Source organism: Schistocerca gregaria, chromosome 1, assembly GCF_023897955.1.
Source record: "Schistocerca gregaria isolate iqSchGreg1 chromosome 1, iqSchGreg1.2, whole genome shotgun sequence".
In the NCBI taxonomy this organism is placed as follows: Eukaryota; Metazoa; Arthropoda; class Insecta; order Orthoptera; family Acrididae; genus Schistocerca; species Schistocerca gregaria.
Window position 1 is genome coordinate 520590020 of NC_064920.1, and position 23968 is coordinate 520613987.

At 39.5% G+C, this 23968-nt stretch overlaps 1 protein-coding gene across 2 annotated transcripts in view; it reads right to left on the bottom strand.

Moving 5' to 3' along the window:
- The window catches only part of LOC126354687 (trehalase-like), a 256451-nt gene extending 239359 nt beyond the window's left edge, over nucleotides 1-17092 (bottom strand). For both annotated transcript variants that reach the window (XM_050004495.1, XM_050004503.1), the window contains exon 1: nucleotides 16122-17092. In XM_050004495.1, the coding sequence (XP_049860452.1) occupies nucleotides 16122-16945 (824 nt within the window). In that variant the 5' untranslated portion in view covers nucleotides 16946-17092. The remainder of the gene's footprint in view (nucleotides 1-16121) is intronic.
- Nucleotides 17093-23968: the final 6876 nt, after the last annotated feature.

Below are 23968 nucleotides of genomic sequence, written 5' to 3' on the forward strand. Positions count from 1 at the left end.
GGTTTTAAATAGACAGTCAATGTGCAATGTGTTATGAATTTGTATCCAATTCTGTGTCTGGAGAAGATGCTGGAAAAGTTATCAGGGCTGTGGGAGGGATTGGGGAGGGGGGGGAGGGGAGGGGATTGGGAAGCTGCATTACCTTGGACACTGTATACCTGCAGTTACCACTGAATACCATTTTTCAGACTTTCTTTATACTCAACACTCCCTTTGTGCTATACCTGTTTAATCACTTCCCTTTTGGAATCTCATCTGTGCTAGGAATTTATCAGTGATATTTTGAGATACTAAAAGGTATCAGATAGATTATATAATGGTAAGACAGACATTTAGGAACAAGGTTAAAAATGGTAAGACACTTCCAGGGGCAGATGTGGACTCTGACCACAATCTAATGGTTATGACCTGTAGATTAAAACTGAAGAAACTGCAAAAAGGTGGGAATTTAAGGAGATGGGACCTGGATAAAATGAAAGAACAAGAGGTTGTACAGAGTTTCAGGGAGAGCATAAGGGAACAATTGACAGTAATGGGGGAAAGAAATACAGTAGAAGAAGAATGGGTAGCTTTGAGGGATGAAGTAGTGAAGGCAGCGAAGGATCAAGTAGGTAAAAAGATGAGGGCTAGTAGAAATCCTTGGGTACCAGAAGAAATATTAAATTTAATTGATGAAAGGAGAAAATATAAAAATGCAGTAAATGAAGCAGGCAAAAAGGAATACAAACGTCTCAGAAATGAGATCGACAGGAAGTGCAAAATGGCTAAGCAGGGATGGCTAGAGGACAAATGTAAGGATGTAGAGGCTTATCTCACTAGGGGTAAGATAGATACTGCCTACAGGAAAATTAAAGAGACCTTTGGAGATAAGAGAACCACTTGTATGAACGTCAAAGGCTCAGATGGAAACCCAGTTCTAAGCAAAGAAGGGAAAGAAGAAAGGTGGAAGGAGTATATAGAGGGTCTATACAAGGGTGATGTACTTGAGGACAATATTATTGAAATTGAGGAGGATGTGGGTGAGGATGAGATGGGAGATGCGATACTGCGTGAAGAGGTTGACAGAGCATTGAATGACCTGAGTCGAAACAAGGCCCCTGGAGTAGACAACAACCCATTGGAACTACTGACGGCCTTGGGAGAGCCAGTCCTGAAAAAACTCTACCATCTGTTGAGCAAGATGTATGAAACAGGCGAAATACCCACAGACTTCAAGAAGAACATAATAATTCCAATCCCAAAGAAAGCAGGTGTTGACAGATGTGAAAATTACTGAACTATCAGTCTAATAAGCCACAGCTGCAAAATATTAACACGAATTCTTTACAGACGAATAGAAAAACTAGTAGAAGCCGACCTCGGGGAAGATCAGTTTGGATTCCGTAGAAATACTGGAACACGTGAGGCAATACTGACCTTACGACTTACCTTAGAAGAAAGATTAAGGAAAGGCAAACCTACGTTTCTAGCATTTGTAGACTTAGAGAAAGCTTTTGACAATGTAGACTAGAATACTCTCTTTCAAATTCTAAAGGTGGCAGGGGTAAAATACAGGGAGCGAAAGGCTATTTACAATTTGTACAGAAACTAGATGGCAGTTATAAGAGTCGAGGGACATGAAAGGGAAGCAGTGGTTGGGAAAGGAGTGAGACAGGGTTGTAGCCGGTCCCCGATGTTATTCAATCTCTATATTGAGCAAGCAGTGAAGGAAACAAAAGAAAAATTTGGAGTAGGTATTAAAATCCATGGAGAAGAAATAAAAACTTTGTGGTTTGCTGATGACATTGTAATTCTGTCAGAGACAGCAAAGGACTTGGAAGAGCAGTTGAACGGAATGGACAGTGTCTTGAAAGGAGGATATAAGATGAACATCAACAAAAGCAAAATGAGGATAATGGAATGTAGTCGAATTAAGTCGGGTGATGCTGAGGGAATTAGATTAAGAAATGAGACACTTAAAGTAGTAAAGGAGTTTTGCTATTTGGGGAGCAAAATAACTGATGATGGTCAAAGTAGAGAGGATATAAAATGTAGACTGGCAATGGCAAGGACAGTATTTCTGAAGAAGAGAAATTTGTTAACATCGAGTATAGATTTAAGTGTCAGGAAATCATTTCTGAAAGTATTTGTATGGAGTGTAGCCATGTATGGAAGTGAAACATGGACAATAAATAGTTTGGACAAGAAGAGAATAGAAGCTTTCAAAATGCGGTGCTACAGAAGAATGCTGAAGATTAGATGGGTAGATCACATAACTAATGAGGAAGTGTTGAATAGGATTGGGGAGAAGAGAAGTTTGTGGCGCAGCTTGACTAGAAGAAGGGATCGGTTGGTAGGACATGTTCTGAGGCATCAAGGGATCACCAGCTTAGTATTGGAGGGCACTGTGGAGGGTAAAAATTGTAGAGGGAGACCAAGAGATGAATACACTAAACAGATTCAGAAGGATGTAGGTTGCAGTAGGTACTGGGAGATGTAGCATGGAGAGCTGCATCAAACCAGTCTCAGGACTGAAGATCTCAGCAACAAACAACAACTGCTTTGGTTGGACTGGATACATGATTTTTCTGGTAATTAGCTATGCAAGTAGCCTCTTAACCAAAACCGTGGTATGTTCGGTGCGACCAAGTGAGAACGTGCCATCTTTTCTCTCTCCTGAGTCATTTTCCAATCTCTACATTAACACATTCCCCAGAATGCTTCACCCAGGGTTTTCCATATCACTAAAAAACGATCACACTATGGGGCCACAAAAAGGAACATGAATATGACTTTCTCTTCTGAGAATGAAGACAATCTGATAGGTATTGCAGTTAACAAGCTATTCTCACAGAAGCGGTCAGTATCCTGTTAAATGCATTTCTCAGAAACTTTGATACATTCATTGATGCATTATGTTTAATAACTCATATCATAAAGGAAGCCATTAGGGATATGGAACAAGTCAAGCTATATTTTAACAGACAGCAGCAGCCACTGCAGGTTATTTCTTTAAATTATTCTAACAACTAATTTGATGTAATCAGTGGAAGAAATTACTAGCCCACAAGAGCACATATTGAGCTACTACCTGTTATATGCAGTGTTAAGTTCGAAGGCAAGAACATAAATACAATAACACAAACCAGTTTATACACTGTGGCCCAGGACGAATGGCCATTATTCAGGAAGATAGCAGGAATGACCATTTGAAGCAAAACAATGTGGTAAAAATGGGCTCTACATGTATACCTTAAGAGAATGAGCACTTTTTCATCTTTGCTGCTGTGAAACACATCTCTTCTATGGGACAGTGCTCACACTTCTTATGGCATTATTTTAGAATCCAAATTTGCTAGACAATTTTTTTCTTGTTTTGGTCCATACTACGTCCTCCTAAAATATGGAAAGCAAAGAGCTTGCAGTAGAAGATGACCGAAAGGACAAACACAAACTATATAATAATATATGCACCTGACAGCAAATAATGACAACTTAATGCAGATGCACACTACATGTGAACTCTTGAGGGAATCAGGTGAAGCTGTGAGCAGTGAGGATAACAAACAATGTACACTACAGGTGTAGTGTTCAACAAGTTGAGAAGATGTTATTGTAACCACTTGTGTAATGCAGAAATATTAGTTCAAGTCCTGTTCCATCAAAAATTTTCACTTGCCTCAACTTGATATGTTTCAGTGCCTGGTGGCAGGTGACGTCTGTGTTTCTTTTATATCATACATGTTATCAGTTAGAGGTACATTCAGATATAACATGATCAGATGAATCCTTATGATATTGAGGGTGTGCACTTTCTTCCACTGACTCCTTCGATTATCACTAGTGTTAATCCTCTCACATTAACAATTACTGGAATTACTTACAGGTTATTAGTGCTTTATAAAGTATATGTCCATCAGGGAAAGAAAATTTGCTTTCAAAAACGAGGTACTTTCCTCTTATGCTAATAAGCTGCTGTTTTTTTCTAATACTTCACACAAAGCAAGTATGTAGCATTTCTGCAATTTTATACAGACCATGGTAAGCTGTCAATAAATTTTCAAAATTAAGGTCTGTTTAATATACACATTAGAGCTATGAATAATTTGCATGCATGAGTGGAACTATTCTGATACATTGTATGAGTGGCTAATGCGGTACTCCTTTACTTTGTTTTTGCATATCTGGAGACTTTTGATCTTCTGACTGACTTGCCACAGCAACCTGTTGCAGACTTTTAAACCAGAATCTTGAACTCATGGTGTATATGGAAATTAGCTTTATTTCTACTGTTGTGGTTGTGAACTGGACAATTCATCCTAAACTTACTTTTGTTATTAACCACAAATTCCATTAGGGACTGCATATACTGGCATATAAGTGCAAAAATCCCTACAACCCCTTTTCTGCTGAATAAATCATTTTTTCCTCGCAAAACAGGGATAGGCCAAGGGTTGAAACCAGTAGGACACTATGTTTAACATTTCACCACTCCAAATTTAATCTTTTTTTTTGTCATACCATCTGTAAAAGAGACAATTTGTTTTCTAAATTTCAATACCTACATAACGGAAGGCCTTGGCAACAGATAATAGCAACAGGATAATTTTTCTTCTATCATTCTACAGTAACTGACTTTTGGATATCATACTTTGCTTTGCCACAAAAGAAATGTTTATGTAAGTCAAATTTACATAAGCCAACCTGAACTGTAGTTAAAATGTTATTCTTGATTATAAACTACTTCTCAGGTTTTTTTTCAAAAACGTGGCGCAAAGGGAAAAAGTTATATTGGACTTGGGGCCAGCAATGGAGTGGCAGGATGATAGTAAGGTCATTCTGGAGTCAACAACCCTCATGCTGAATGGGCCAACACCTCTTCTGCATCACAGCTTTCCACCTGACAAAACAATGCCAGTCAACAGGAAAAATATGGTGGACCCCTACTGGTCACAACTGCCAGTCATTCCTCTTTTATAGATGGTTCAGCATGACACACAAACATTGTGACTGCACCAAAACCAATGGAGACCAACAGCATTTAAACCCACCCAAACCAGCCCATCAGCATTCACAGAGATGGGCAATATGTAATGCCCAGTCTGTGTCAACCAATGTCCTCCTCATCATCATGCTGTCAACATGCCACAAATGAGGGCTATCTGCCTGTCTGCTCAGCCCTGGCAGCCAACACTCTGTCAGCCATCTGGCCCTGCTCTTCAGCCTTCAAGCCAGATTCCATCTCTGGGCATGCAATTACTGTGCTGCTTGCATGCCACAACCTATCACAAAGTACAAGGCATTGGTTCTTTTGCCCCTGTTGCACCACAGCTATCCAGACCATTACTGTCCAGTCAGCGTACCAAGTCAGCATTGCATTGTGTAAGCAGCTTGCATCCCTGAACCTCTAATTAAAGGCTACTTTGTGTTCATATTCATTCCTGGTAGTAGCCCGCCAGATGGAGCCTCCTATGTGGATGTATGATAGTCAAGTGGAGGTGCACCAGTCTGGAACCACACGACCGCTTCAGTCGCAGGTTTGAATCCTGCCTCAGGCATGGATGTGTGTGATGTCCTTAGGTTAGTTAGTTTTAAGTAGTTCTAAGTTCTAGGGGACTGATGACCTCAGTGCCATTTGAACCATTTGTTGCTACATCTGCCACTACAATGCAAGACTTTTATACCATTATGTTAAGAAGGAAACACAGTTGAAGGACTGCAGAAACTGAATGGCTTAATTAAAGGCTACTTTGTGTGCACATTCATGCCTGGTAGTAGCCCGCCAGATGGAGCCTCCTATGTGGATATATGATAGTCAATCGGAGTTGCACCAGGCACTAATAAGACATCATTCAATTAACAGTCATTTATTTATGAGAGTTTTACAATCACTCTGTCTTCTTCCCAGTGCGGCTCTCCTGATGTAGTCTGAGGTCAGTCCCATGGCCCCATCACAGGACAGTGTGGGGGTTGACATGTGTCTGTAGCCTGGTTTGGCTGTGGATGACTGTTGGAGGCTCAGCACTCTCACTGAGTGAAGCTGTGCTTACGCCCAGCTTCAAAAATCTGCATGCCCCTGTTTCCGGTTGTTGTGTTCATGTGTAGGTGGAAGACACATGGCAACACGTAGAACAACCCTAGAGGCAATCCCAGCATACCACTTGTAACATAGTAAGTGTACTGCCCGGGAGTGGTGCAGCTCACAGAGTTGAAGTTCCCATCACAGCTGGACAGCTGTGGACTCGTAGCACTAAACTCCAAGTTGGCAGCAACTAGTAACATATTGTAATATTGACTGGGTCATTCTGTTACTTATAGAGCTGGTCTTCCAGCAGTACCAGTGATACAGATGGAGTGGACATACTCTGAGACTGAATGGAAGAAAGACAAGAGTTTTATAGCAATCAATGATGTGATGCCCCTACAGGCAACTGAATGTGCTCCCATTTTCTGAGCCAGTCAGCATTCTAGACTGACCTGATGTTAGGTTTCAGTGTGTCCTTTTATGCAAAGTTTGCAGCCTGAAAGGTATTCTTGCTTTATCCCTAGGTGTAGTTACTACACACAGCCCCATTGACAGAACATCACTGAGTCTGCTCTGCACTGTGATCAAGGCGCTGAATCAGATGTTCCCGACTCTCTCTCTCCACTACAGTCTGACGCAATGAGCTCCCTGCTAGTGTGTACTTAGGTTCTTCCAAGTGTTGACATTTGTCAAGCCATCACTGCATTCTCAATGAACATGCTCCACCTAGCATTGTTCCAGTCAATTTCAGCAAAATATTGTTCCTTGCTTAGCTTGCTTAGTCAGTATTCAGCTGACCGATATTCCCCCAACCTTTATAAAATTCTAGGATGAGATTTTCACTCTGCAGTGGAGTGTGCGCTGATATGAAACTTCCTGGCAGATTAAAACTGTGTGCCTGGCCGAGACTCGAACTCGGGACCTTTGCCTTTTGCGGGCAGGTGCTCTACCATCTGAGCTACCGAAGCACGACTCACGCCCGGTACTCACAGCTTTACTTCTGCCAGTATCTCGTCTCCTACCTTCCAAACTTTACAGAAGCTCTTCTGCGAACCATGCAGAACTGGCAGAAGTAAAGCTGTGAGTACCGGGTGTGAGTCGTGCTACGGTAGCTCAGATGGTAGAGCACCTGCCCGCGAAAGGCAAAGGTCCCGAATTCGAGACTCGGTCGGACACACAGTTTTAATCTGCCAGGAAGTTTTATAAAATTCTGTTTGAATTTTTGCACTTTATTGTCCAATACACATTTTCTATCAATTCACCCTTCATGAGTTATTTCTGTTTTTAAATTGAAGCTTGTTTTGCAAGTCATAATCCACTTAAACTATTGCACTAATTCCCAGTCATACCCTACAACTTCTTTCTTTGCCTTTTTTAACCCAAAGTTTCAGTATATCAGCTTGCACATGGTGCGATCAATTCTTCATTCTCAGATGCATCTTCCGTTAATCAGAGGTGTGACCAGCAGGAATGCAGCTTGCAGAGCTGAAGTAACTCTCACAGCCAGACAGGTGTGGACTCCAAGCTGGCAGCAGCTAGTAACATTTTGTCATATTCATTGGGGTATTCCGCAACTAGTAGACCTTGTATTCCATCAGTATCAATGATGCAGATGGAGTGGCCAGACTCTGAGAACAAGTGGAAGAAGGTGAGAGTTTTATTGCAGTTGATGACACAATGCCCCTGTTCTGGTGACTAAATGTGCTCCTGTTTCTTAAGCCTGTCAGTGTTTCTGGTTGGTATATTGTTTAGTTTCAGAACATTCTTTTATGCAAAAGTTAGGGCCTGAAAGGCGTTCCTGCATCATTGCTACACATAGCCCCGTTGTTAGATTTACATTGTGTCTGCTCTGCACTCTTGTCAAGGTGCTGATCAGCTGTTCCTGATGCTCTCTCTCTCACAGTCAGAGGCAATTAGCTTCCTGTTTGTTTGTACTTTGGCTCTTCTGAGTGTCGGCATTGGTTACTCCATTGTTACATACACAACGGGCATCCTTCACTCAGCATTGTCCCACTCGGTTTCAAAAAAATTTTATTCCTCACTTAATTACTACTTTGCTATGCAATAAATGTCTAATTTTGCTGGTTTGAAATTGTGTAATATGTCTTAATGAGGTTAAGATACAAACAGTTATTTGTTAATGATTTGTAAACACATCCATCAACTGAGCTGTGTCTGCTAGGGTTAAGTTTGAGCTCTTGGTTAGTATGCTTGTTTCACCAGTAACCATTACAGGGCCATTTATGTAGGTTAAGCACATGAGTGGGCCCTGTACCGACCCTTGTGAGAGCCAACATTATGTCTGGTCCCTTTCTGAGATTAATGTGTCAATGTAACACTGAGTTTTCTGTTTTGAAGGTAGGACTCCATCCATACAACAGTGATTCCATTAATGTAATGACGCTTTAGTTTTTCAAGTACAATTTGGCTTTGGGAAGATCAATAAATATGCCAACAGAATGATTTTTATAATCATCTGACATAGTCAGAATGGCTACTTTTTCTTGCCTAGCTCTAACAGAACTTCGTTTAGGATGTCTTATATTGCTTTCTCTGTGGAGAATCTATGATGTAATAAAAACAATATAATGAAAAGGATAGTTGCTAGGTGTCATATAGCAGAGATACTGAGTCACAGATAGGGAAAACAAAGACTATCAAACAAATCTTTCAGCCAAACAGGCCTTCAATCGAATAGACAATAGACAACACCCACCCACACCCACACCCACACACACACACACACACACACACACGCACACACACACACATCATATGTGTGTGTCTGTCAGTTGTGTTTGTGTGTGTTTATGTTGTCTGTTCTGATGAAGGCCTGTTTGACCAAAACCTTCATCCAACAGCCTTTTTGTTGTCCCTATCAGTGACTCAGTATTTCTGCCATTTGGTGATTAGCAACTATCCTTTTCATAGTATTACCATTATTTCTCTGTGGAGATTTCTTTATGAAAGCCAGACTGAGAGGCAGTTGACAAGTTCTGCTATGTTAATCGAGCCAGAATTCTGCCATATACTGCTTTCACAAACACTTTTGAAAATGACAAACTGCCTGTTGACTTCTATCTCCGGTTCTTCGGCCAACAGTCATCTGATGATTTTTCTTATGTTTCACCTGCATGAGTGGCTGGCATTATCAAAGTTTCACCCTCCTTTGCTGGTGGTGGACTGGAGCCAAGTTCACAGCTGCAGACTATGTACCAGGTGCACCAATGTCCAAGGGCTTCTCTGCCATCATTTCCGGTGTGGTTCTCTTGTCGCTACCTGCAATGGTCACTTGCTGCAGCAGGGAAATCCAGGATCCCTTTACCTTGAGGCTTTTTTCTTTTTTGTTGAATCTGTTCTCTTGTTTGTGTATTTCTATAGCTTTTGTGAACAATCAGATGTGATAGCTCTTCTCTACAGCCAGAACTTCTATGTATATGAATTTTACTCCATGGTTGGTCTTGCAAAGTGTGCTCTGCCATGGCCAATTTCTCCACCTGCTCCAACCTGCAAGTGGAGAAATCAGCCAATCCGACAAATGTTTACTGAAGAACACAAGACAGAAGCCAACACAAAGTTTGTACAAGTGGCTGTAGAAGACTTAAAAATTTTGTACTTTTGAAAATACTGAATATGAGCAAAAGGTCTGTCATTAGGTGTATTTTGCTTATCCTCGAATGATTTGACAGAATTGGTGTCAGGTGACAGACTATAAGAGGCGGTTTCAGTGAGTCTAATCAACCTACTTTCAATGGTCCACTCTTTGCCCCTGTATTTAAGCTGTTAGGAAGAATTTATTAAATTTAATAGCCAATGATTTGAATTTAGCATCATCTCTATCAGTGCTACTCTCATCAAGTTCAATATCATTTGCCTTATCAAGTTTTTTTCATTTCGTGACCAATAATGCTTCCAATAGTCTTTGCTTTGTTTTTTGAATTTTTTTGTGTACAGTACAGTTTTTGCTATTTTAATGACACATTGATGAATTTTGCAATACAGTTTTACTGGTGCTGAAAGCCTTGATTACAGTTAGTCTTCTACTCTGCAAAGACTGAAACAGGCCTTTCCTACCCCCACCTCCCTGCCACCTAATTTTATTAACTGCATACTTCTCCTGCTCATTTTATTTTCCTCTCCTCACCTTATATGTCTTAGACCTTTCTCCCTCTGTGAGTTCTCCATCCTTCTTTCACAGAAATTTCCTTCTCCGTCTGCATTACTATACATATGCATGCTACTCTTCTTGCATGTTATTGGGCACATGGCAGTGGGGTAATTACCTCCTCTATGTCATTAAATTTTATGTAATTGCATGTAAATTAAGCAGAAATTATTTCCAGTGACAGTGAAATAAAACTGGGTTGTAATAAATTTAAAAAACAGTATTGTAAATAACAAAAATTACATGAGTACCTGAAAGGAAAGAATTTACATATTCAGTACATTACAACCAGAAGGATGAATTGAAAGAAGAAAACAAAAAAGGAGAAAAATTGGTGAAAGTGCACTGCACATCAATGGTATTTGCATTCCATGCTGCAGTTGGTACTTGTGCATGATGAATGATGAGAAATGAACTTGACAGATGACTAGACCAGATGGAGGAGTCAATGAAGAAATAGTGTTCAATAAACATCATCATGATGTGGAGCATATGGAATTAACTGGCACCATAATGTAATATATTGTGTATGATGTTGCCATAGGAAACAAAATATTTCGTAAAATTTAAACTAGAAGTCTTATGTTCCTGCGTAACCACAACCTCAGAATTCAGGACATTTCAGAAATACCCCAGAAACTTTCCCATGGTTGTTGGGCTAGACCACAGACCTGACCGTCATGACAACCAGTTTTCTTAGACTCACATTCATTGGCTTTGCTAACTCATTACCAGTGGTAAAATTTCAACCTAACCTGGACTTTGGGCAAGCCATTACTATAGCCAGCTTCCCTCCATTCACATTCCTTGGCTTCACCAACTCACAACCAAACTATAACATTAAGATACAAAATAATATCACACGAAATCCTGTCATATTCATAGCAACATACAACCAAATACATACGAAAACCACTAATCGATTCATATCTTCTGCCGAAATAAGTCATTAGATTCAGCAGTTCTCACTGGCTACTATATACTATCACCCAATAGGCTATGACCAATGGAAACAAACTGCTAAGATAAGAACACGACAGAAGCGCTGCCTACATTGCAAGTGCATTTTAATCAAAAAATTAATACACATAAAGGCATAATCCATATCAATTCAGGCAGGCTAGAAAAAAATCTTACATTTATTGTCTCAGATGTTATTGAATTTAGCGTATGTTAAAATGAAGGGCTAAGTAGGGAACACATTTTTTGTTTTCTCCAAAAAAAGTTTCTGCTCCAAGATAGAGCCCTCCGAAGATGACACTGCGCATACCATTTTTAAGATGCAAATATTGGAATAAATTTTAAAGTGCTGGAACAGTTCTAGATATTTTGTTGTTTTCTTTTATTTGAAAGATAATTGCTTTATTATTACAAAGAAATGCTCCATTTGGACTTGACTGTCAAAGTTATTTTACTATAGCATTCTGAACTTTTTATAATTTATGGAAAAAACATGTCAATCCATAAAAGTTTGATTTTTTTCCTTTTGATTTGTACCATGTAGTTCTACATTCCCTGAAAGGGAGAGATTCAACTTTAAGGTTTTATAAACAACAGAAATTTTTGCCATATATAAAACCTGTTTTATTACCACATTATCACATAACAGGCTTATAAAAATCGAAACTTAGCATTATTTAACATAATTTTAGTTTTGAAAGATGAGTAAGAGACTAATTTTTCAAGCATTTTAAATGGTTCCGAAATGTATGTGAAAGGTCCAAAAACTTAAAGGTTTCAATTTATACAACTTTTGTGCACTCTGTTTTGTACTGAAATTAGCCAGTCAATTGACTAAAAATATGTTCCACTGCTTCAGTATCTTCCTTTGAGGTAGAGTGATAACTTCCTGTTGAACCAATAGGAACTGAATCACTTACAATCCTCAAAACTTTGTGAACAGGAAGTGAGCACTGATGGCATTGTTGCTGTCCTTCAGCTGGAAACCTATATCCAGTAGCTGGTTCATGTGGTAGCATAAAGTTCACTACAGTTTCATATGACTCACAGCTGGTGTTTATAAGCTCTGCAGTCCACCAGTCACATCCATACACACACACACGCCACATTCATCCCCCTTCTCAGGTTGTGAATCTGAATATTATCCTGCTGTTTCTGAGATGTTGGTGGAACGAATGAAATTTATTCTTTCTCGCTCTTTAAATAGCATGCAATATGAGTTCGCCCATCACTTTGAGTCTAAAAATATGTCTTCTGAATTCTTTTCACAGGAGTAGTTTGTTTGGACCATTCTTCTTTTTTCTTATCACAGAATTATCCGACTTCCTCTTTGGACAAAATAATGAAGGCAGTGGGTGTGTAAGATTCCATGACTCTCGTAAAATCCTCAGCACTCTGAATCACAGATGTATTTGGTCTGGAAAGATTATGTTTTGTGGCATGGTGCTTCAGCACGCCTCCTACACCATCACAAGGCCCCTTCTTATGACCAGTAGCAATGAATACCCAGTTAGATGGTACAAGCAATTCTCAATTCAAACAGCTGGTAGCGATTTTTAAAATGACTAGGAGCACTGTCAGAAATAATTATGATCTTCTCTATCTCTGTCTGAAGTTGAAGAATTTTGTGCATTGCTAGCAAAGCATGTGCTGAGTCATGTCCTGTGCCATCACTTATAACTGCAACACTTGTATTCTTGTTTTGAAAACATGTCACTCATGGAAAAATTGAAATCTGTTCATTACTCCAATGATACCCTTGGTATTTCTTGTGGGAGAATTACAGACCAGTTATCAGCAAAATCACAGTGAAGCACTAAACATAGTTCTTCAGCCTGTACACACCCTTTCACTTCTGCAATGTGTTGTCATTGCAATTTCTTCATATGCCGGTGTGCTACTTCTTTCAGTGACCATTTATCAAGTTCATCAATGAAAATGTCAAAGATAACAGTTTTCTTAATTAGTTTATTTTTCTCCTATGTCGCATATGTAACTTCTGAAAAGTTATCTTCTACATCTTCCGGGCCAAGTTTCTAAGACAGTCCTCTCTTTCCAGGGCACTCACCCCAATCATGGAACAAGAAGTCTCTCACTTTACATCACAGACTACTAATGACGTCATACAGCCAAACCAAGGTGTCATATGTCACATGCTCCAGTAAGTTCTTCACACTTAGCACGTTCAAAATTCGCACAGTAAACACATAAACAGACATCTCTAGGTGGGTGTGGAACTACCCACTTAGGTCGTAGTACATAAACTTTTGATCTTCCAATATGTGAAGTTGTATAGTTGCTTTATAAATTGCAAAAGTTTCTTTAATACTGCGAGTCATGTACCTCTTCACTTTCACAATTTTTTGACCTTCAACTGTTACAGTTACAGTGTCTTTTCAGTTGGCACTCTGTGAGAACAGTCCCATTTATCTTCCACATAAAATGACTGCAATATTTGGACTTGAGCTGATTCTACAGGATAAACATAACAGGGATCTGGTCTTCCAAAGACTCCTTTTACAGACCTCACATTTCTTGGTTTGTCTGCCATGTACTTTGATACTGATAGAACATTGTTCAACTTTTTTTTTTCTTTGAAATGTCTCTGGACTAATAGTTACAACTTGCACCTTTTCACTGTAGGATGCACAATATTCAAGAGCTAAATTGATATTTGTGAAAAATTCCTGGTAAGAGATGCAAGAGTGCTTTGGTTCATTTTCCTTTAAGATTGAATGTCTACTTTCGAGTGTGTGGTCAGTCTTGCTGTAGTGTATTCATTCATAGCTTTAGTAATTTCTCTGTGTTTCTTGATGCATTGAGATTATGGCTTGACTTCACTGACCACGATTTATTAACAGGACTAACACCTACCTCTGTAGTTGGCTGACTCTGGGTATTTAATTCTTCCTCTATTGATGCAAAATCTCCACCACTGGAGGCTTCACCTTGTTCAGATACTATCATTGTAGTTACTCTGGCAAAACATTTAGAGCACAAAAAGTCGTCACAGGAAACATCTTCATTTCGAAAGAGATTCTTCCAATGAGAACACTTATTCCCAACCTGAATAAAGTTTCAGATTTCTAAGAAGCCTCTTCAGTAAACAAATTAGCACTCAACAACTACAATACATAACATGCAATGAACAACCACGTCAAAGAAATTGACAAACTACAACACAGTGTAAGAAATATCTGCAACAATGAAAATGAAGAAATAACTGCTACAAAGACTATAAAAATAAACATTGTAACAAAGAAATAAGTAAGAAACAACTTCTGTGAAGACATAATTACCCTTGAAAGTTAAAACAAGTATTTTTTTAAAATAAAACCTGTTCAACTTAAAAGTGGATGCTCTCCTTTGCAGAGAATATAGTACTACATGGTACCAATCAACAGAAAAAAAATCTAACTTTTCTGGATTGGCATTTTTGAAAAAACAATTTTTTTCTGTAAATTATAAAAAATATTCAAAAGACGACAGTGAAAGACCATTGACAGATATGTCCAAATGGAGGATATGATTGTAATCATAAATCAAATATCTTTCAAATAAAAAAAACTCTAACAAAATATGTAGAACTGTTACAGAGATACAGCATTTCTTTAAAAAAATCCCAAAATTAGCATCATCAAAATGGTGTTCGCAATGTCATCTTTGGAGGCCTCTATCTCAGGACAGGAATTTTATTGGAGAAAACAAAAAAAAACATGTGTCTCTTACTTACTCCTGAATTTTAATATATGCTAAATTCAATAACATCTGACACTATGAAGGTAGCCCCCCTACCTGAAGTGATACGGATTATGCCAATAACTAAAATTGTGTAAAAAAGATTACAAGTCTTACGTAAATTACTGGTGCCTATTGTCACCAATTAAAATTCATAACAAGCCCATATCAAAATCATGGGTTGCACTCGCTTTAACAAAAATCATACAGTCTGTCAACACATGACATACCATTATCACAGTCTAGACTGTACCCTGTTACCCAAGCTCTACAAGCACTATGGAAGGTACATCTTCCTGCTAATGGAGGATGTCATGCATCAGATGACAGTGTACAATACTGAGATGGCTGAGAACTTTGTTTCACTTTGGTGGCTGGATCTTGTCTTTTTACTCATAAGCCCGTCATTAGCTGTTAACTTTCTCGTTCTCCTCATGAACACCTACTGCAGCTATGAATTTACAAAGGAGTCATGTTTCAGTTTGCAGTATTAAAGGAGATGGGGATGGCAGCATGGGGAGTAGGGGAGGGGGGAAGAGAGAGGAATGGGAGGGGGTAGGGAGGGAGGGATGGAGGGAGGGCGAGAGACAGAAGCAATAATATCACAACTTTATGTGCCTGGTCATTGCCCCAGGTTTCCTCTGTTTTGTGGTTAGCTTGTCTTGTGGCAGTTTTACCTTTAATCTACCACATCCATTGTAACTATGTTTAGATAGAAAACGACATTAAAATGAAATTCATGAGATAGTCATATCTGGCTGAGGACAAGGGTATATATGGCAGCCAAGAGAGAGATATGGTGCATATTGCATACCCCTTAAAATGGGTATTTTTCAAGCACTTCTAGAAGTTGTAACTATTACTATTTTCGTATACACAATCAGATCCTCAAAAAAGTAGCTTCCTCGAAAAAAAAAAAAAAAAAAGAAAATGGAGAAAGTAGCGACAAGAGACTGAGGAAATAGAAAGTCATTTATCGGCATGTGTAGGACAGGTATATGTAATAAACACTATGGAAATACATGTGCCCTTTCATTAACAGTTCAGATCAGAATGTAAAGAGCAAATGAAGACGACTTTGAGAATTTCATAAACATACCATAGCAATTTTGCTTAGGATCTGCTTGGAGGTGAAAAACGAAATGAAAAGAACAGGAAATTAAATGATGCCAGCTGGTAAAATCATCGAATCGCGTGGGTCAGCAGAGCGAGTATTATAACTTTAGAGCGTGTACATTATAATTTGCTTCAAACCTCGCCATACGGTATTTCTTGCCTCCTTTGGTGACAGTTACAGTGCGGTTCCCAATCCAAAATGAATATTCCTTCTCAAGTGTATCTAGGTGTTCACGTAGAAAGTCAATGTCGTTGGTGGCATCCATATAGCTTTTCACCATTGGCAGCAATAATGGTGGCTGCGAGCGCCCGGTATAATAGATACGACCGCCATTAGGTACGAGTCCAAACTGACGAACCATTAGCAGGAAGTTGGCCAGGATGCCCCTAGCTGTATAATACATTTCACACTTGAGCAGTCCACGGATAATCCAGTATGAGTCCCAATAATATATTTCTCGGAAGCGGCCTCCTGGAATTATCACACCGTAGGGCATATAAATGATGGAGTACAGCTCCTGATTCTCGCGCACCAAATCAGTTATGCGTCGTCCAAGAAATTTCCAGATTCCATTCAGTTTCTTGGCGAATTCCCACAGTCGCGGATCCTTTATCTTCTTCAGAAAAACGGGCGAAGGCTTCCAGTCAGGTGGATTCCACTTTTCGAACTCGCTAGCAACCGGCTCAAAATGGTCCTTGACGAACTGCTCGAGTTCTGGTCTACTAGGACTTGCTCCACCCGTTTTATTTAAAAGGAGGTCGAAGTTTTTTGTCGTCTCTGCGTCCGACATCCTTAATTTCATGTCAACAAAAGTCTTCGAGTCCGGAAAGAGAGAATTCATTTGTACTTCATGCAGCAGTCTACCTTGACAATATATCTGATGCGTACAAAGATAGCAGCACACGATGTGCGCCGCGGACACAATGCACAAAAGTAGCGTTACTGCCTTCCAAAACCACATTGTTGATCTCTAGTTCAAGAAGAGAAACAACAGATTGTTACTGGAAAATTTAGAAAAATGTTTGTTCTTCTTAATGCCGACCCTAAATTTCACATTGCTGATACCTAAATGAAGGAAACCAGAACAACTGAAAAACTTTTTAACTTTCACATCACAGATATTCTCCATAGCAAAGAGTACTTCAGTCAGATGTTAGCATGATTTTAGACAAAGTATCGAAAAAGAACGTCAATGGCATTCTTAAGGTTTTATATGTACTGTATCTTTGAAGATAAATTTCATTTTACAGTAGAACCCCTCTAATCCGTCATCTTCGGGACGGGGACCACGGTCGGAACGAAAAAAGGTCGGATTATCCGAAAAATCTAATATTTATTGCAAAAAATATAAAAAGACATTTTGTACAAAAAATTCAACGATTTAAGAACTAAACGACGTCTACTGTAATATAAAAAGATGTTTTTTTACACAGTGTTAAACAATATATTAACTAAAAAAAGTCTACACACACTATAATATGAATTGGTTTTAGAACGGAAAACAACAAATTACAATACTTAACTGTACTTAATAACGTATAAATTATATACAGGTTGCTACAAAAAGGTACGGCCAAACTTTCAGGAAACATTCTTCACACACAAAGAAAGAAAATATGTTATGTGGACATGTGTCCGGAAACGCTTACTTTCCATGTTAGAGCTTCTCTTCAAATCACATTAATCGTGGAATGGAAACACACAGCAACAGAACGTACTAGCGTGACTTCAAACACTTTGTTACAGGAAATGTTCGAAATGTCCTCCGTTAGCGAGGATACGTGCATCCATCCTCCGTCGCATGGAATCCCTGATGCGCTGATCCAGCCCTGGAGAATGGCGTATTGTATCACAGCTGTCCACAATACGAGCACGAAGAGTCTTTACATTTGGTACCGGGGTTGCGTAGACAAGAGCTCTCAAATGCACCCATAAATTAAAGTGAAGAGGGTTGAGGTCAGGAGAGCGTGGAAGCAACGGAATTGGTCCGCCTCTACCAATCCATCGGTCACCGAATCTGTTGTTGAGAAGCGTACGAACACTTCGACTGAATTGTGCAGGAGCTCCATCGTGCATGAACCACATGTTGTGTCGTGCTTGTAAAGGCACATGTTCTAGAAGTACAGGAAATCATGATAACGTGCACCATTGAGCGTAGGTGGAGGAACTAAAATGAACTCTAACATGGAAATTAAGCGTTGCCAGACACATGTCGACATTACTTACTTTCCTTATTTGTGTGTGAGGAATGTTTCCTGAAAGTTTGGCCGTACCTTTTTGTAACACCATGTATACTGTAAACTAAAAAATTTTTAAAGGACTGTATATAAAAAAATTACAAAGAAATAAACTATTGTATGCATAAACTAAGAAATGATTATACTGTATGCATTGTTTTTACAGTAAAAACGAAAACAAATTACTTGGAAAAAAGTTAGTGATACATTTTTGTTTAGCAGATGTTATTCTAGATTTAGCTGCAGTGTCCCTTTTTCTTCCACACAACGTCCATTGGAGCTGAAGTCGCATTCTGCTCGATTTATTGAAGGGCGATGTAAAAAGCGTTTTTTGCATCGTTGTGTGAAATCCGCGTGAATCTACAGTATTAAGTACTGCAGAGAACACGGAATAATGCAAACAACGACGTTTTTTAATCCCAACAAAGGATAAAACTGCACAATAAGGTACAGTATAACAATATGCACAGCGATAGACACGGCAACAATGGCCCGACAGGCGTCCAGTCAGTGACAAGCCGGCACAGGCTCGCGAGCCTCAGCATGGTCGGACTAACCGCAGTGACGACCATCCAAGGTCGGATTACAGGGGTTCTACTGTACTAAACAACTAGCCCCTTGAATTACTCCATGGTACAACTTTTGATTCGCCCAAAAGGAAGGAAAGTAAATGTTTAAAGTCCGTGATCATCGATTGATTGCATCGAGAATATTTTAAAGCCTCCACACAGGACAAAAGTTTTACTTATACGCACGATTCCTCTTGCAGTACTTGTCAAAGAACTGTTCGCTAAAGGTACTTGCATGCAAAACCTGTTTACTCGATCTACCTGTCCCATTGCAGTGCCCCCTGAAAAATGGACAACGGTTTAATACGGAACATTTAGTGTAGCAGAATACTAAAGTTATTTTACCGTTTATCAGGCTTAAGCTCATTATTATGCTTTGTCTTCGTGAGACATTGCGAACATAGTGTGAAGGAACTGCCAGGCAATAAACTCAAAATGTATGGAATCATGGCTAAAAAGATAGGTCCTCCATAACGTTCAGGAATTCATATGTAGTAAACCAATAATATAAACGATTTAATATTTTCATTGTAATGTGAACTAAATGCTGTATATTATAAGCTGAATAATAAACAAATGTAAATTGACACGTAAATTAAGTATTTACTACTGTATTCTGCTGTAACATTACATTCTGTAAAAAAAATATTTTGCACCAGGCGATGTCAACATCAATGTTGTCTTCAGACAAATAAAAGGATTTAATTTGACTTAATGTTCCATGACGACTTTCATATTTTTTCCGTTGTGTGTTCTTCTAGAAGAGAGACAAAATATCTGACAATGAAATATGATTTACATTTAACAATAAGTGCACAGAGAAAGAGCCTACATTATGTATAAATAAGAAAATACATTAATATTTGTTACCGAAGCTGGTTACTGGTTGTCGTATGTATTTCTTGTACTGCATGTTTCTCGGAATATGACAGGAGTTCTTGGGATATTGATTCGTATTCTAATGTTATAATTCGATTTAAGGCCAACTGATGTGACTGGAGGATAACGTTGTTGTGACGACCCAATCTCTACTACAGCCCAGTGATCGTTTCGAAAAATTTTGTGTGGCGTTTTCTAAAGTCCAGATTTGGTGGTTACGCGGAAACCTAGGAGTACTGTTTAAATTTACGGAATCTTTATACGACAGAATTTTTCACAATACATTCCATTACGTCGCCATACACTCTGCTTCATGATAACGTTTTTGAACGCTTTCCTCATTAGTTCCGCCACCTTGCCCGATCATGCGACTGATCGCTACATTCACATCATGTGCACTAACAGTTACCAATAGACTTGGCCACTGTTTCTATGTTTCGATATAGAGTATCGACACGTGGAACTGTTTCAGTGTTTCGAAACGGCTATGTTTCACTGTTTCAAAACAATGGGGTTTCATTCCCCTCTGTCTCGGATAACGGGAGCAGATTCGATCTCGAGCCAGACACAGAAACTGTGTCGTTGTTTCAAAATAACGCTGTTTCAGTCCACTTGTGCTTGGAATGGACTAATTGTTTCCTTATAAAAAGTTGTCTTATTAAGCAAATGTTTAGAAAGTCATTGTCCGAGACTGAAAAACTCAGATTACAGCAATGAAGCCACTAATACAGTAACTGCTAAACTTGAGGATGGAATCTGTACCCGCCTTGTTCAAAGATTTGCAGATAAAGCAATTGCTTGTGAAGCAGCATTATTGGATCCTCGCTTCCGGGAGCATGGATTTCATAAAACTGGGCATCGTCTAAACGAAACAAAAGATACCATAATTAACAAGTGCTGTGCAATATGATAGAAAGCTACTCTATGTTATACACACAATCCAGCACCAGTCAAACCAGTTGTAGTGAGCACATTCAACTCTGGCAGTGGCAACATTTGGCAAGATTTTGACCAAGCCGTAGGAGGACAATCCACGTGCTGCAAATATTGTCGAGCTCGATAAATATACATGGTGCTCCATTGATTGCGACCGTCTCAAATATTTCACGAAATAAGCGCAAACGAAAAAACTACAAAGAACGAAACTTGTCTAGCTTGAAGGGGGAAACCAGATGGCGCTATGGTTGGCCAGCTAGATGGCGCTGCCATAGGTCAAACGGATATCAACTGCGCTTTTTTAAATAGGAACCCCCATTTTTATTACATATTCGTGTAGTACGTAAAGAAATATGAATGTTTTAGTTGGACCACTTTCTTCGCTTTGTGATAGATAGCGCTGTAATAGTCACAAACATATGGCTCACAATTTTAGATGATCAATTGGTAACAGGCAGATATTTTAAATTAAAATACAGAATGTAGGTGTGCTTGAGCAGTTTATTTTGGTTGCTCCAATGTGATACACGTACCTTTGTGAACTTATCATTTCTGAGAACGCATGTTGTTACAGCGTGATTACCTGTAAATACCACATTAATGCAATAAATGCTCAAAATGATGTCCGTCAACCTCAATGCATTTGGCAATACGTGTGACAACATTCCTCTCAACAGTGAGTAGTTCGCCTTCCGTAATGTTCGCACATGCACTGACAATGCGCTGACGCATGTAGTCAGGCGTTGTCGGTGGATCACAATAGCAAATATCCTTCAAATTTCACCTCAGAATGAAATCCGGGAACGTCAGATCCGGTGAACGTGGGGGCCATGGTATGGTGCTTCGACGACCAGTCCACCTGTCATGAAATATGCTATTCAGTACCGCTTCAACCGCGAGCTATGTGCCGGACATCCATCACGTTGGAAGTACATCGCTATTCTGTCATGCAGTGAAACATCTTGTAGTAACATCGGTAGAACATTGCGTTCTAAAACAGCATACATTGCACCATTTAGATTGCCATCGATAAAATGGGGGACAATTATCCCTCCCACCATAATGTCGCACCATACATTAACCCGCCAAGGTCACTGATGTTCCACTTGTCGCAGCCATCGTGGATTTTCCGTTGCCCAATAGCGCATATTATGCCGGTTTACGTTACCGCTGTTGGCGAATGACGCTTCGTCGCTAAATAGAACGCGTGCAAAAAATCTGTCATCGTCCCGTAATTTCTCTTGTGTCCAGTGGCAGAACTGTACACGACGTTCAAAGTCGACGCCATGCAATTCCTAGTGCATAGAAATATGGTATGGGTGCAATCGATGTTGATGTAGCGTTCTGAACACCGACGTTTTTGAGATCCCCGACTCTCGAGCAATTTGTTTGCTACTGATGTGCGGAATAGCTGCGACAGCAACCAAACCGCGCACTTGGGCATCATCATTTGTTGCAAGTCGTGGTTGACGTTTCACATGTCGTTACAGGTATTGACAAATGCATTGAGGTTGACGGACATTTGAGCACTTATTGCATTAATGTGGTATTTACCGGTAATCACGGTGTAACAGCATGCGTTCTCAGAAATGATAAGTACACAAAGGTACTTGTATCACATTGGAACAACCGAAATAAAATGTTCAAACGTACCTACGTTCTGTATTATAATTTAAAAAGCCTACCTGTTACCAACTGTTCGTCTAAAATTGTGAGCCATATGTTTGTGACTATTACAGCGCCATCTATCACAAAGCGAAAAAAGTGGTCCAACTAAAACATTCATATTTCTTTACGTACTACATGAACATGTCATAAAAAATGGATGTTCCTATTTAAAAAAAAGTGTAGTTTACATTCGTTTGACTTATGGCATCTAGCCATCTAGCCGGTCAACCATAGCGCCATCTAGTTTCCCCCTTCAAGCTAGACGAGTTTCGTTCTTTGTAGTTTTTTGTTTGATGCTTATTTCGTGAGATATTTAGCCCCTACGGTTCTAGCATTTGTAGACTTAGAGAAAGCTTTTGATAATGTTGACTGGAGTACTCTCTTTCAAATTCTGAAGGTGGCAGGGGCAAAATACAGGGAGCGAAAGGCTATTTACAATTTGTACAGAAACCAGATGGCAGTTATTAGAGTCGAGGGACATGAAAGGGAGGAAGTGGTTGGGAAGGGAGTGAGACAGGGTTGTAGCCTCTCCCTGATGCTATTCAATCTGTATATTGAGCAAGCAGTAAAGGAAACAAAGGAAAAGTTCGGAGTAGGTATTAAAATTCATGGAGAAGAAATAAAAACTTTGAGGTTCGCTGATGACATTGTAATTGTGTCAGAGACAGCAAAGGACTTAGAAGAGCAGTTGAACGGAATGGACAGTGTCTTGAAAGGAGGGTATAAGATGAACATCAACAAAAGCAAAACGAGTATAATGGAATGTAGTCGAATTAAGTCGGGTGATGCTGTGGGAATTAGATTAGGAAATGAGACACTTAAAGTAGTAAAGGAGTTTTGCTATTTGGGGAGCAAAATAACTGATGATGGTCGAAGTAGAGAGGATATCAAATGTAGACTGGCAATGACAGGGAAAGCGTTTCTGAAGAAGAGAAAATTGTAAACATCGAGCATAGATTTAAGTGTCAGGAAGTCGTTTCTGAAAGTATTTGTATGGAGTGTAGCCATGTATGGAAGTGAAACACGAACGATAAATAGTTCGGACAAGAAGAGAATAGAAGCTTTCGAAATGTAGTGCTACAGAAGAATGCTGAAGATTAGATGGGTGGATCACATAACTAATGAGGAAGTATTGAATAGGATTGGGGAGAAGAGAAGTTTGTGGCACAACTTGACCAGAAGAAGGGATCGGTTGATAGGACATGTTCTGAGGCATCAAGGGATCACCAATTTTGCATTGGAGGGCAGCGTGGAGGGTAAAAATCGTAGAGGGAGACCAAGAGATGAATACACTAAGCAGATTCAGAAGGATGTAGGTTGCAGTAGGTACTGGTAGGTGAAGAAGCTTGCACAGGATAGAGTAGTATGGAGAGCTGCATCAAACCAGTCTCAGGACTGAAGACCACAACAACAACAACATGCCTGGCCTAAACGGGTCCTATATGATTACAGGCCCTGGGCAGTGCAACATTATACTCGCAACAGTAATGTGCTTATACTTACAGCCTCACTGTTCGTTTTAGCTGATTTTGTAATCATTTAAACAGAACAACTTGACCTTCCAGTGGGAGACATTTCGTCCCCCTTTTCCTTGTGTGAAAATTGTCAGTAAGCTTTTTGCCTTCCAACCAGCGAAGTGCTGCGGAGTACAGCCAATAAATGATTCACAAACCACGATTTAGTGCCGTTAAGACG